Raw genomic sequence first — 13,584 nt, 5'->3', positions numbered from 1 at the left:
GTTTCTTAATTGGGTCTGCTGACATCACCCAGGCAGGAGCTGAACTGCTGCATGTACTCACTCCCCTCAATATCCAATTTAATTATTTAAAAATCATACAATGTGATTTTCTGTTTTTTATTTTTAGATTCTGTCTCTCACAGTTGAAGTGTACCTACGATAAAAATTACAGACCTCTCCATTCTTTGTAGGTGGGAAAACTTGCAAAATCGGAAATGTATCAAATACTTATTTTCCACTGTACCCTGTGCAGACTCCACGGTCTCAGATAGGCCATATCTGCACACCATTTCAGATACCAGTTTCCTAGCTGCAGTTGTTGCCTTAGGGACAGGCCAGGCCTCTACCCAAGAGGAAAACATATCCACACATAGCAAGACATACTCATTACACACCTTGTTGAATATAGTCTATTTGTAAGTCTTTGAAAAGTGCAGTCAGGCTTTGCAAGATGTTTACTTTGCACCTTAGTCACTTTCGGTGAATTGTGTTTGGCACAAACAAACATTTTTCACACAATTCTGTAGCAAATTGTGGAAAATCTAATGGAACCAGAAATTCTTTACAATGACAATCAGTCCCCCTTTGGAAACATGAGATGACAGATGAGAGAGGCTTGATAAAACAGGATACAAGGCTGGTAATGCACAAAATTGACCACCCACATGTTTACACACATTGTCAATTGGCTTACAACAAATGTTTCCCCATTTCCTGTGGGTTTGGGGGGCCTGTTTGTTTCTGCAAGGTCCATTGCCATATTATTATCATTTGGGATGCCTGAAAGAAGCATCAAAGTAGCTTTCTTCTGCTGCTTCATCTGCCCTGTTATTGCTCATAAGATCCCTTGCTTTTTGATGTGCCTGGTATTTAAACACTGCAATATCTCGTGGTAATTTTAACTTTTCCAACAAATCCTTTATTAGAGTTACATGCTTTACAACTTTGCCACTAAAGGTTAGGAACCCTCTATGTTTCCACATAAATCCGAACTCATTCATTCACATATTTCCCTCTGCCAATTCACTTGCCTTGATCGAGGTAAGCAGTTCTACACTTTTGGCAGAATGCATATGACGCGCCCCCTGGGCCGTGGGGTACTCGGTAGCCGGGCCGGTCGTTGCTAGGGGAGATGTCACAGTGCTGGTGACCCGGTCCGTGACCCAAGGCGGTCAATCAAATGGGGAATATTATTTACAGGGGGTTTATAGTTCTTATATACAGTTCATGACACCACCTGTGGTATGCGGCTATATGGAGCCGCCGCTGCGGAGCAGGTCCTCTGGAGCTGGTGTAAATGCAGCAGAGTTGGTTCAGCTCTCCACAGGTAGAGCTTAGCTCCAGGGCAGGGTAGATGTTGCTGTTATGGAAGTAGCACTCGTGGTGCAGTGTAGTGCAAGGGGTGATGGCGCAGCAGTAATAATTGACAGAGACAGTGGGGTGCAGTCTTCCAGATTTACTCACAGTTCTCACTTTGCTCCTGGTTACAACTGCAGATCTTAACTTCCCACGTTGTGCTGCGTTCACCGGGCAGGGGCTCAGCCAACCCTCAGGTACCTCCGGAGTACATAACAGGACCCCCTTCTGTGTGTTCCTTCTGGCCGTCTCCCTGCACCTCACACCTAGTGTCCCAATCCAGTGACCGCGGACCTTGCCGGGCGACGTCTTCTCTGTCGCCTGGGTCCTCTATGGCCACCTTATTGGTGAGACAGATGTGGCTTGTGGCTGCAGTACCTGAAATACTGCAGTCTCCGGTTTCCTAGTTGAGGCTTAAAGAACTCCGCTAGTTAGGGACCGGTCCCCTCTGTGCAACCTGACCCCTCCACCTCCTGGCAGATTCGGGCGTACGGGTGGCCTCCAGCACTACCCGTACCCCTGGGGTCCCTTCCACGTTCCTGGAGCCTTTCTCCTGCTCCTCTCTCTCTTCAGTCTTGGGCCTCTCTGGCTAGGCCCTCCTCCTGAGCAGAGCTCCTACAGAGCTCCTGCTCCTCTCACTGTCCTCCCCTGACTGAACTGAACTCCCAAGATGGCTTCCCTCTTTATACTATTCCTAACAAGTGCTCCCCTGATTTACTTCCTCCACCCACACCCACTACATGGTTCCCCCTACTTTGGCTCCCCCCACTCCAGCCAGGGACGGGCTGAGCAGGAGAGCGACACATCTTGCCCCTCCTGCTGGTCTGGAGTAATGTAGTGTTGGATGCAGGTGTTAGGGTCCCAGGCAGTACTGCTTTCCTTACCTGAGAGTGAGATACCACACCTCTGGGTGAGATGCAGTACCTCTGTGGCGACCAAACCCGCGCCACACATACCCGAATCAAGGGTTTCCAAATGCAAAACAGAGGTATCATCTACTACAGCAAAGCCTCCTTGCTTTTGTTGTCAGCATCTGGGATGGGATCATCCAGCACAGGATGGGGAGATCCACCACCTGCTCACAATTGTGCTCTGGTTCTTATCCATTCTCAAAAGTTTAGAGTGGCAACAGTGTAGCAGAGTTCAGTACACTGCACTTGAGAATGGTGATATTAGATGGTACCAAGAGAGATATCTCATGGTCAGTCTGTGGAGTACTGCTTGAACGGCACGTGGAACCATAAGAAACAAATGGTTGATAAGAACAATATCAGCTGTCTTCTCAACCAGCATAGCTGTCAGTGTTACTGAGTTAATACATGCAGCACCTGCTGAGATAACAGAATCCAGTTTGGCACTGAAGTACCCTACTAGCTTCTGCTTTTCCCTCCAGCACTTCTGGGTTAGAATTCCTACAGCTTGTCTCTCCTGTTTATGGACGAACAGGTAGCATTAGTATAGTTAGAGTACCAGTGAAGGGGCACTAAGTGTTGCAGCTTTCAGACAGTCGACAGCCCGTTTCTCCTCCTCAAACAACTCTATGTGGCCTGTTAGAGTAGTCAGAGTATATAATGAAGTAGCAAGTTGAGACATATTTGGTATCCACTATCTACAATATCCGACTAGTCCCAAAAATGCTTTAAGCTGCTTGGCATTCTGTGGATACGGTGCCAATTGTACAACTAAGACTAACTGCAGTGATACATTTAGAGCCTTGCGAAATTCAATGGTTAGGGGATACTTTACATCCCTCAGTACTCAAGTGGGAAAGTAGAGAAGCAGTTGCTCTGATACATTGCTGTTTTGATTATTATTATTATTATTATTATTATTATTATTATTATTATAGTGCCATTTATTCCATGATGCTTAACATGTGAGAAGAGGTATACATAATAAAAAACAAGTACATTAATCTTGAACAAAACGAGTCACCGACTGGTACAGGAGTAGAGAAGACCCTGAGTTTGTACGCAACGGTCAGGGTTTTGAACTGGAGTCTCTGGGCAATAGGGAATCAGTGAAATGATTAACAGAGAGAAGAGGCTGGGGAATAGCGGGGGGACAGGTGGATCATAGGGGCAGCAGAGTTTAGGATAGATTGGTGGGGTGCGAGAGTGTTGGAAAGGAGGCCACAGAGCAGGAGGTTGCAGTAGTCAAGGCAGGAGATGATGAGGGCATGCACTAGTGTTTTTGCTGATTCTTGATTAAGTAATACACTGCTCAAAAAAATAAAGGGAACACTTAAACAACACAATGTAACTGCAAGTCAATAAGACTTCTGTAAAATCTACCTGTCCAGTTATGAAGTAACACTGATTGTGAATCAATTTCTCCTGCTGTTGTGCAAATGGAACAGACAACTGGTAGAAATGACAGGCAATTAGCAAGATAACCCCTATAAATTAGTGGTTCTGCAGGTGGTGACCACAGACCATTTCTCTGTTCTCATCATTTTGGCTGTTGTTTTGGTCACTTTTTCATTTTGCCATTGTTCTCACCCCTAGAGGTACAGTAGCATGAGGTGGTGTCTACAGTACAACGCACACAAGTTGCTCAGGTAGTGCTGTTCATCCAGGATGGCACATCAGTGCGAGCTGTGGCAAGAATGGTAGCTGTGTCTGTCAGCACAGTGTCCAAAGCATGGAGCAGATACCAGGAGATGTGGAGGGAGCCATAGGAGGGCAACAACCCATCAGTAGGACCGTTACCTCCTCCTTTGTGCAAGGAGGAACAGGAGGAGCACTGCCAGAGCCCTGCAAAATGACCTCCAGCAGACCACAAATGTGCATGTGTCTGCACAAACGATTAGAAACCGACTCCATGAGGGTGGTATGAGGGCCCGACATCCACAGATGGGGGTGTGCTCACAGCCCAACACCATGCAGGAAGCTTGGCATTTGCCACAGAACACCAGGATTGGCAAAGTCGCCACTGGCGCCCTGTGCTCTTCACAGATGAAAGCAGACTCTCACTGAGTACATGTGACAGACGTGACAGAGTCTGGAGACGCTGTGGAGTGCGATCTGCTGCCTGCAACATCCTCCAGCATGACCGGTTTGGCAGTGGGTCAGTAATGGTGTGGGGTGGCATTTCTTTGGAGGGCCGCACAGCCCTCCATGTGCTCGCAAGAGATAGCCTGACTGCCATTAGGTACCGAGATGAGATCCTCAGATTCGTGGTGAGACCATATGCTGGTACGGTTTGCCCTGGGTTCCTCCTAATGCAGGACAATGCCAGACCTCATGTGGCTGGAGTGTGTCAGCAGTTCCTGCAAGATGAAGGCATTGAAGCTATGGACTGGCCCGCCCGTTCCCCAGACCTGAATCCGATTGAGCACATCTAGGATATCATGTCTCGCTCCATCCACCAACGTCACGTTGCACCACAGACTGTTCAGGAGTTGGCGGATGCTTTAGTCCAGGTCTGGGAGGAGATCCCACAGGAGACCATCCGCAACCTCATCAGGAGCATGCCCAGGCGTTGTAGGGAGGTCATACAGGCACGTGGAGGCCACACACAATACTGAGCCTCATTATAACTTGTTTTAAAGGACATTACATCAAAGTTGGATAAACCTGTAGTGTGTTTTTCCACTTTAATTTTGGAGGTGACTCCAAATCCAGGCATCCATTGGTTAATAAATTAGATTGGCATTGATGATTTTTGTGTGATTTTCTTGTCAGCACATTCAACTTTGTATAGAACAAAGTATTCAATGAGAATATTTCATCATTCAGATCTAGAATGTGTTATTTGAGTGTTCCCTTTATTTTTTTGAGCAGTGTATATATATTTCAATGCCAAAGATTTCACTTCTTACATTACATGAGCAATATCTATTGTAAATTCTACAATAGCTCAGAAACCGGCAAATGCTCACAGTGCAGACTGGACAGTATATATTTTTCTCTCCGGTATCTGTGCATCATGAATCGTGGTATGTATTAAAGAGGCCCACTGAGACTCTTTCGCATGGGGGCTACAAGAACCTGAAGCCGGCCCTGCATATATGGATCAAACTGCTATCATTTGTAAAAAGAAAACAAATATTAAAAAAGTCTTTAAACATTAAAGAAGTTGTACACTACTTTATATTATCGCCCCAAAGGGGGGGGGATACAAAGACTTTTTGTAAATACCTCTTGTTGCTGATAATGCCTGTGAGCGGCGCTATCGGTGGTCGCTCACGGGTATCACGTGACCCGCGTTGACGTCACGACAAGTGAGGCATGACTCAGTGCTGGGGTTCCCCCGGTGCCTCCTGGGTTGTGGGCGGGGTTACCCCCCACGTCACACCCAGCATCCACCGCGCGCTTTCCCAATGAATGGAGAGAGACAGAGCGCGCGGTGGATGCTGGGTGTGACGCGGGGGTAACCCCTCCCACAGCCTGGCATCCACCTGGAACGCGGAAGACAAAGATCCCCGGCAGCTGCCAGCACTTGTGACACTTGATTCTGACATCAGTCAGAGCCGGCTGCAGCCGGGGGTCACGTGATATCTGTGAGCAACCAGTGACAGGCATTATCTGCAACATAAGGTATTTACAAAAAGTCTGTAACAGGCTGTGTGCCCACGATGCGTTTAAGCGTTTCCGCAGCTACAGAAACGCTTAAAAAGCGCATGGTAGAAGGCCTGCCATGTTCCCCAATGATAATCCGCATGTGCTGTGCACATGCTGCGGAGATTTCCGCTGCGGATTATCATTGCGGAAAAAAACGCAGCACTACCAATTATTTTGCGGAAGTGCTGCGTTTTCGCCGCCATTGACTTGCATTGGAACGCATGGAATCCACATCACTGTATATGTAGATGCGCATTCCATGCGTTCCAATGTGCGGATGGTACCCGGGTGTGGAGGACAGGAGACTCTCCTCCGGACCCGGGTACCATAGAACCTGTGAAAAAGGAATAAAATAAAAAATAAATGTCTCCTTCTCTTCACTTGCCGGCAGCTCGCGATGGACTGGAGGACCTGCGCTGACGTCATAGTCATGTGACAGGTGACACGATGCTGACGTCGGCAAGTCCTTCAGTGTACCGCGAGCTGCCGAAGCAAGACCGCGGGGGCCATCGGAAGGTAAGTATAGATTTATTTTTTATTTTTTACCATTCTTTCGGTCACACTATATAAATCCATGCCGGTTGCATGGATTTAGATAGTGTGACCAAGTTGTCAAGCACTTTACAAGTGATGCTAAAATCGCTTGTCAACCCGCATGCGGAAATGCAAGTGAAGAACGCTTCACATCCGCTTGTCCCTGGCAAGAAAAACGCATGTACAATCCGGATGTACAATCCGCATGCACAATCCGCATGCACAATCCACATGTACAATCCACATGCGTTTTTTCTGCCAGGCGGATGCAGAAACGCTCAGGAAAAATCCAGAGCATTTCTGCATCGTGGGCACATAGCCATACAGAGGCCCCGGGGGTATACATTGGGAGGGTAATATAAAGTAGTGTACAACCCCTTTAAAGAGGACCTGACGCCAGTTCAAAAGTAGCCAGTCTTTACTCTTCTCTTTGTTGCTCCTCTCCTGAGTATTCCATTTTTTGTTTTTAATTTTAAATCATCTATGCAGTTCCAGAAATACAGGCTTTTTTATTTAGTGCTAATTTTATGGTCTTTACCAATAGAAATGTGCTCGCAGAATTCTTTGGATGCTTGTCTTTAGGCTGCTTAACTTTATTACCCAGTGAGCAATGTCCCCTTCATGAACACTGGTCATAAAAATTAGCGTTAAATATAAAGGTCCATATCTAAGGAAACATATGATGGATTTGAAAAAAATTAATAACATCACTCAGGGAAGCAGCAGGAATAAAAACAAAAACTGGTCACTTTGGACCTGATGACAGGTCCTCTTTAACCCCTTTCCGACATTTGCGCTAATATTAAGTCCTTGGGCCCTGGGCCTATTGGGCCAGGGACGTACTATTACACGCAATGTGATCACGCCCGCACACAAGCAACGCGGGGTGTCAGCTGATTCTCACAGCTAACATCCGATGCTATGTGCAAGGAGCGGTCCCCCACTGTTCCAGACACATTAATCCCTGAAATGCTGTGCTCGCAGCATTCCGGGAGCAAGGAGAGGTTAGCGCGACCTACTTAACTCCTCTCCGGCATCCCGCGATGTCTGTACCGGGTCCCAGTAGTTGTCAAGGTGACCCGATGTCATCATGACGACATCTGGGTCAGCATGCAGCAGGAAGTTACTTTGATCAAGCGCAGTGCGCGATCAAAGTAACTTCTGCCTGTGCAGCGCTGACAGGCTATATAGCATAGAGATGCTGCTGCATCTCTATGCTATGTAAGCGATCAGCCTGCAAGAAGTGAAAGTCTCATAGTGGGACAAAGTGTAAAGGTAAAAAAAAAGTATCAGAAAGTGAAAAAATAAATAAATAAATTGTAAAAGTATAAAAAAAAATCCCCCAAAAATAAAAATATACTGTACTCAAATATTTTGAAAAAAAAACAAACCAATAAAAGTACACATTTGGTATTGCTGTGTCCGGAACAACCTGACCTATAAAACTGTCCCACTAGTTAACCTCTTTAGTGAACACGGTAAAAAAAAAAAAAAGAAACAAGCCGCAATGCAGCTCTATCAGCTGACAAAGTTATAGCTCTCAGAATAAAGCAATAGAATTTTTTTTTCTATAAAATAGTTTTTAATTGTGTAAAAGCGCTAAAACATAAAAATATATAAATATGGTACCGCTGTAAATGTACTGACCTGAAGAATGAAGATGCCTTATCAATTTTACCACATGCGGAACGGCATAAAAAAAAAAAAAAAAACAGTTCCTGAATTGTTAGTTTTTGCTTATTGTGCCTCCCAAAAATTGAAATAGAAAGCGATCAAAAAAGATCATGTGCCCGAAAATGGTACCAATAAAAATGTTAACTCGTCACGCAAAAAACAAGCCATCACATGACTGTCGGCCGAAATATGGAAAAATTATAGTTCTCAAAATATGGCAATGCAAAAACTAGTCTTTGCAAAAAAAAAGCGTCTTTTAGTGTGTGACAGCTGTCAATCATAAAAACCCGATATGAATCTGGTATCGCTGTAATCGCACCGACCCGAAGAATAAAGTCTAATCACTTACACTGCACGAGGAACGGTGTAAAAAATAAACTCTGGGGTTAGGGTTGTGCTAGTGTTAAGGGCATGAAAATTCAAATTTTGAAAATTGCGAAATTTTCACCAAATTACAGATTTTTTTCACAAATAAGCGCAAGTCATATCTAAGAAGTTTTACCACCATCATGAAGTACAATATGTCATGAAAAAATCTCAGAATCAGGGGGATCCGTTGAAGCGTTCCAGAGTCATTACCTCATAAAGTGATAGTGGTCAGAATTGTAAAAACTGACCCGGTCATTAACGTGCAAACCACCCTTGGGGTTAAAGGGGTTAAGCAAATGGGACCCCAAATGCTTCCAGGCCTGTAAAATAAAGCCAGATGGTAATATCCCCTGCTCTGATAGCTGTGTTTTGGCTGCTGCTGCTGGAAAGTGAATACTGTCTAGCTTTGTTACTTTACATGCCTGCAAACATTTGAAATCCTCTTTGCTGATATTGGAAATCCTAATTAATCATTATGACTAGTTGGTGGGTAAATATGTTGCAGTTATTAGTCATTGACATAATAAATAATAAACCAGAAACTTTGCTGCCATTTGCAGGGTGGAAATCTTCGAGCAGCGCGCAGCCACTCCGTCAGGACCTTGTGCCTGCTGCACTTTGTAAAGACAGACCAGGCTCTGCTAATGTTCTTCAATAATGGGACTTTACAGGTAATTCTGTATATAATTTAAAACCTGTTAAGAAAAGTGTATTTTCATTTTCTCCATAATAAAGTAATAGTTATGTAATAATCTACTTTATTTACTTTGACAGGTGAATTTTTATCATGATCGTACCAAGATAATTCTAAGCAGAGGACTGCAGTGTTATCTCCTGAGCTATATCGACCAGAAGAGACAGAGCTGTACCTTGCCTCTATCAGCGCTGCAGAACAGTTGTCCTCCATTTATAATCCAGCGCTTGGAATATGCTCTCATCATGCTCCATCATCTGTGATGACTTTATCCTATCCACTGTATAGCAAATCAGCATTTGAAATATTTTTTATCAGGATCTCCATTGTATATTTCAATTACAATTGTGTGATGATAATACCGGTCCAAAACATACAGACAAGTCATATTGTAACGTGGATCTAAGTATAGGTATTAATGGTACAGGTTGTTGTCAGTGTGTACATGATTGATCACGAGCAGAAGGTTCTGCCAGGGTTCAGAAATAATGAAATACTAGTTTGTCTGAGTCAGTGAAGCTGATAATCTCTGGTTGTTTAGAATGTGACAAAAAAAAGCAATATAGATAATTGAAAGGAGGTCTTAATCTGTGTGTGAGGACAGTGTTCAGTACTACAATAATGAGGCCAGTGATAATTTGGAAATGATTATTAATGAAAGTGCAATGGTAGGAGCCATATTTGTATTAGAGGTACATACATTCAGCCGTTCATGTCCTGTATTTTCAGGAGCACATTAACTTTCCATCTCAGAAATTGCCCCCTGAAAAATGTGCATAAAAATGTAAAGTGTATTGCCATCCACTAAATTAGGTTCATTCATTGGGTTCTCGTCCATAAATATTTTTCCAGTTCTTTGACCAGATAATCATATTTTTTATCTCTACATGTAATAACTTTGCTGCAACAATGACCTTGGATGATATGATTTTTTTTTTATTTTTTTATTACCAAGAGTTTGAGATCGCACTCTCCACCTGAGCGCACTAAAAAGAATGAACAGTGCCGCAAAATAAAGTTTACAAGTATTTACAAGTGTACAAGACTATTGCAGGCAGCCCACTCCAAGAGGAAAAGGACACCAAACAAAAGTTTCCCTGTCCTTCTAAACCAGAAGGCCTCATTAAGGCAGGTTTCACACGTCCGAATATTTTCAGTACCGGAGATATCTGTGTCCCGTGTGTGTCACACGTGTGCTGCATCAGGATCACACATACCAGAGCATGGAAATCAGTATACAGTTAGCGCTGTTTCCAAGCGCCGGTTGCTGACTACTGCTCTCATCAAGGTTCTCTGCCGGTGCTACGATCAGCACCAGCAGGGGATAATGATGAGAGTAGTAGTGTCTCCTCCCACAGTGTCCACCTGTAAAAATAATAAAATAAAAAATTCTTATTCACCTATTCTAAGTGTCCCCCGCTGCTGGGGGAGCAGACACTACTACTCTCATCATTGTCCCTGCTGGTGCTGATCGCAGCGCCGGGAGGGGACAATAATGAGGGCAGCATTAAGCACCCAGCGGTTTGGAACAGCGCTAACTGTACACTGACTCCCAAGTGCCAGTGCATATCACACGGATGTCATCCATGTGCGGCACGTGTTTACACGGACCCATTGACTTGAATGGGTCCGTGTTATCCGTGCTGTCATCCAAGAATGAACATGTCAGCGTCTGGAGCACACGGCTACACGGTCCGTGGAAACACACTGACATGTGCACTGATACATAGATTTGAATGGGTCTGCGTGTGTCAGTGTCTCCGGTACGTGTGGAAACTGTCACCACACGTACCAGACACACAGACGTGTGAAAGAGCCCTAAGTGTCAGATATCAGTGGTCTCTCTTGCCAAATTCCTAGGAAGAGAAAGTAATGCTCCCAACATCCAACTGCCCTGCCATCTAAGGGAAACTAGGAGCTCAGTCTAAATTGACACCTGATGGCCACACACTTTCCCCCATAGACCAATTAGGAAGGGAACGGAGAAGTCTTGAAGGACACATCAAAAGGGAGACACAGTGAAACAGGCAACATAAACAGTTTTACGGTGTAATACTGTCCAAATCTTCGTAGTCATGATAAGGAGACTTTCTGTGCTCATTGTCATACAGGAAGATGGCATATGGGTCAGTATAAAGAGGTTACAAACAATCCAACAGCATAGGAAAACCTAGAGAGAAGACTACTTGTACAATCTGCTGTCAAAGGTGATCAAGTGCATCTCTGATGACTCTATGGAAAATCCACAAAATCTGTTACCTACAATCAGGATTAATTTGGATCCATTAGAAAGCAAGGTTTCTTCCATGTAGAATGGTGAAGGATTGAGTCATTTCATTAGTTCCTGATCAATAGGCTATATTATTTAATTATGGGTCCATCCTTAAAGTGGTTGTAAGAATTGTGTGTAGCCAGCAGGTGTTCTATAACAAAGGCTTGAACAATAATTGTATCTGTACATCGCAGCATGTAATGCAACTATTAAAAAGAATTTGTATTCAATGGCTGGGCATCTCCTTTTTAATAACTAGTCAATATCTCTGCTGTCACAGATGCTACATTGCTGGATCTTATGACAAAAACTATTCTGAATGTGACTTGTTGCAGAACAAGGATATCCTAGCAGTGGAACAGACACATGGATGTCGCCATGTCAGTGAGTCAAATTACAATCTCCTTCCTTACCCAGAAAGCTCTATTTAACCCAACCTTCCGACTTCCAATTCGGGCATTAATCCAAAGAGAATGAGGTGTTTTCTTTATACAGTACAGACCAAAAGTTTGGACACACCTCATTTAAAGATTTTTCTGTATTTTCATGACTATGAAAATTGTACATTCACACTGAAGACATCAAAACTATGAATTCAGGAGGCCAACAGAAAATCTAAAGACTACTTTGATAGGAAACGACAGGAGGTTTTGTTCGCTGTTGGTGACATGGTTTGGTTGTCCTCTAGGAATCTGCGGTTGAGGATTCCTTCTAAGAAATTGGGTCCCAAGTTTGTAGGGCCCTTTAAGGTGCTTCAGGTTGTCAACCAATCTGCTGTTAGGTTGGAGGTTCCTACCTCCTGGAGAATTAATCCGGTATTTCATGTCTCTCTGTTGAAAAAAGCTGTTGTATCGGATTGTGACGCCTCTGCCTCTGTTCCTCCGGTGGTGGAGGACGGGGAATATGAAATTTCTCGCATCCTTAACTCTAGACGGTATAGAGGTAGTTTGCAGTATCTTGTGGCCTGGAAAGGTTTCGGACCCGAGGATAACTCTTGGGTGAGGTCGGATGATGTTTCCGCGTCCAGACTTATCAGAGCGTTTCACAGGAGATTTCCTGATAAGCCTGGTCCTAGGGGATCCGGAGGATCCTCTTAGAAGGGGGGGTACTGTTAGAACCTTGCTCTTAGGTTTTTTCCTTTGCTGGTCACATGACCTTGTTGGCCTATTTAATCCTGCTCCGCCCTTCTGGCTTTGCTGGACTTCATTGTATAACTACTTTCTAGCTAGCCTGTGCTCTGTATCTACTCTGTTAGTTTGCTTGGTCTACGGACCTCTATGTTCTATATATTTTGTTTGTTCGTCTGTCTGCTACTATTTCTGTTAGGAGGTGTCCCATTTTCCTCCCAGTCCTTAGTACTTGTAGGGATTCCTTCCCCACATCTATAGGTCTCCGTACAGACTAGCTTAGGACTTTAGCAGGTCTGATCGCAGGATCAGGTTCCCTGTTACATCGTAGGGATTAAGCTGAGTTCTATCGTAGGGACAGATCTCTTCTCTTTCCTTAGCTCTGGTAGCATAACATAACAGTAAGTCCAGCCTGCAAATTCTCTAAGGAAAGATTTTTCTGTTCCATCATGGTGTCGGTTCAGGATTTGGCTCATCGCCTGCAGGGACTCTCTCTGGAGGTGGCCGAGCTCCGTCAGCACGTGAGTAACTGTCCTGGAGCACATTTCTTGGAGCCTAAGGTATGTTTGCCGGATTTATTTTTTGGTGAACACCGAGAATTTTTTTCATTTAAAAATGCTTGCTTATTGTATTTTCGTTTGAGACCCAAGTCCTCTGGGGATGAATCCCAGCGCATAGGGTTCATAATGTCACTTTTGCGCAAAGAGCCTCAGGAGTGGGCCTTTTCTTTGCAACCTAGTGATATATGCTTCAGATCAGTGGATAGTTTTTTTTCTGCTTTGGGACTATTATATGATGATCCTGACCGTGTCTCATCAGCCGAGACTGAGTTGAGACGTTTGAAACAGGGATCAGGTAATGTGGAAAAATATTGTACTCATTTCCGTCGTTGGTCTACTCAAACAGGGTGGAACGATTCTGCTCTGAAAAGTCTATTTCTTGCTGGGCTCAATGAAAGGGTTAAAGACCTGCTAATTGCTTATCCTACACCTG

At 44.3% G+C, this 13,584-nt stretch overlaps 1 protein-coding gene across 2 annotated transcripts in view; it reads left to right on the top strand.

Annotated features, from left to right (window-relative positions):
• The window catches only part of LOC141273616 (serine/threonine-protein kinase PLK2-like), a 248,236-nt gene extending 237,116 nt beyond the window's left edge, over window positions 1–11,120 (top strand). For both annotated transcript variants that reach the window (XM_073685702.1, XM_073685710.1), the window contains 2 exons: window positions 9,059–9,169; window positions 9,273–11,120. In XM_073685702.1, coding sequence (XP_073541803.1) covers window positions 9,059–9,169; window positions 9,273–9,455 — 294 coding nt within the window. In that variant the 3' untranslated portion in view covers window positions 9,456–11,120. The remainder of the gene's footprint in view (window positions 1–9,058; window positions 9,170–9,272) is intronic.
• Window positions 11,121–13,584: the final 2,464 nt, after the last annotated feature.

This window comes from Phyllobates terribilis, unplaced genomic scaffold, assembly GCF_046119375.1.
Source record: "Phyllobates terribilis strain yellow unplaced genomic scaffold, ASM4611937v1 Scaffold_1__5_contigs__length_1240528914, whole genome shotgun sequence".
Taxonomy (NCBI): Eukaryota; Metazoa; Chordata; class Amphibia; order Anura; family Dendrobatidae; genus Phyllobates; species Phyllobates terribilis.
This window is presented reverse-complemented; position numbering and strand designations above follow the sequence as displayed.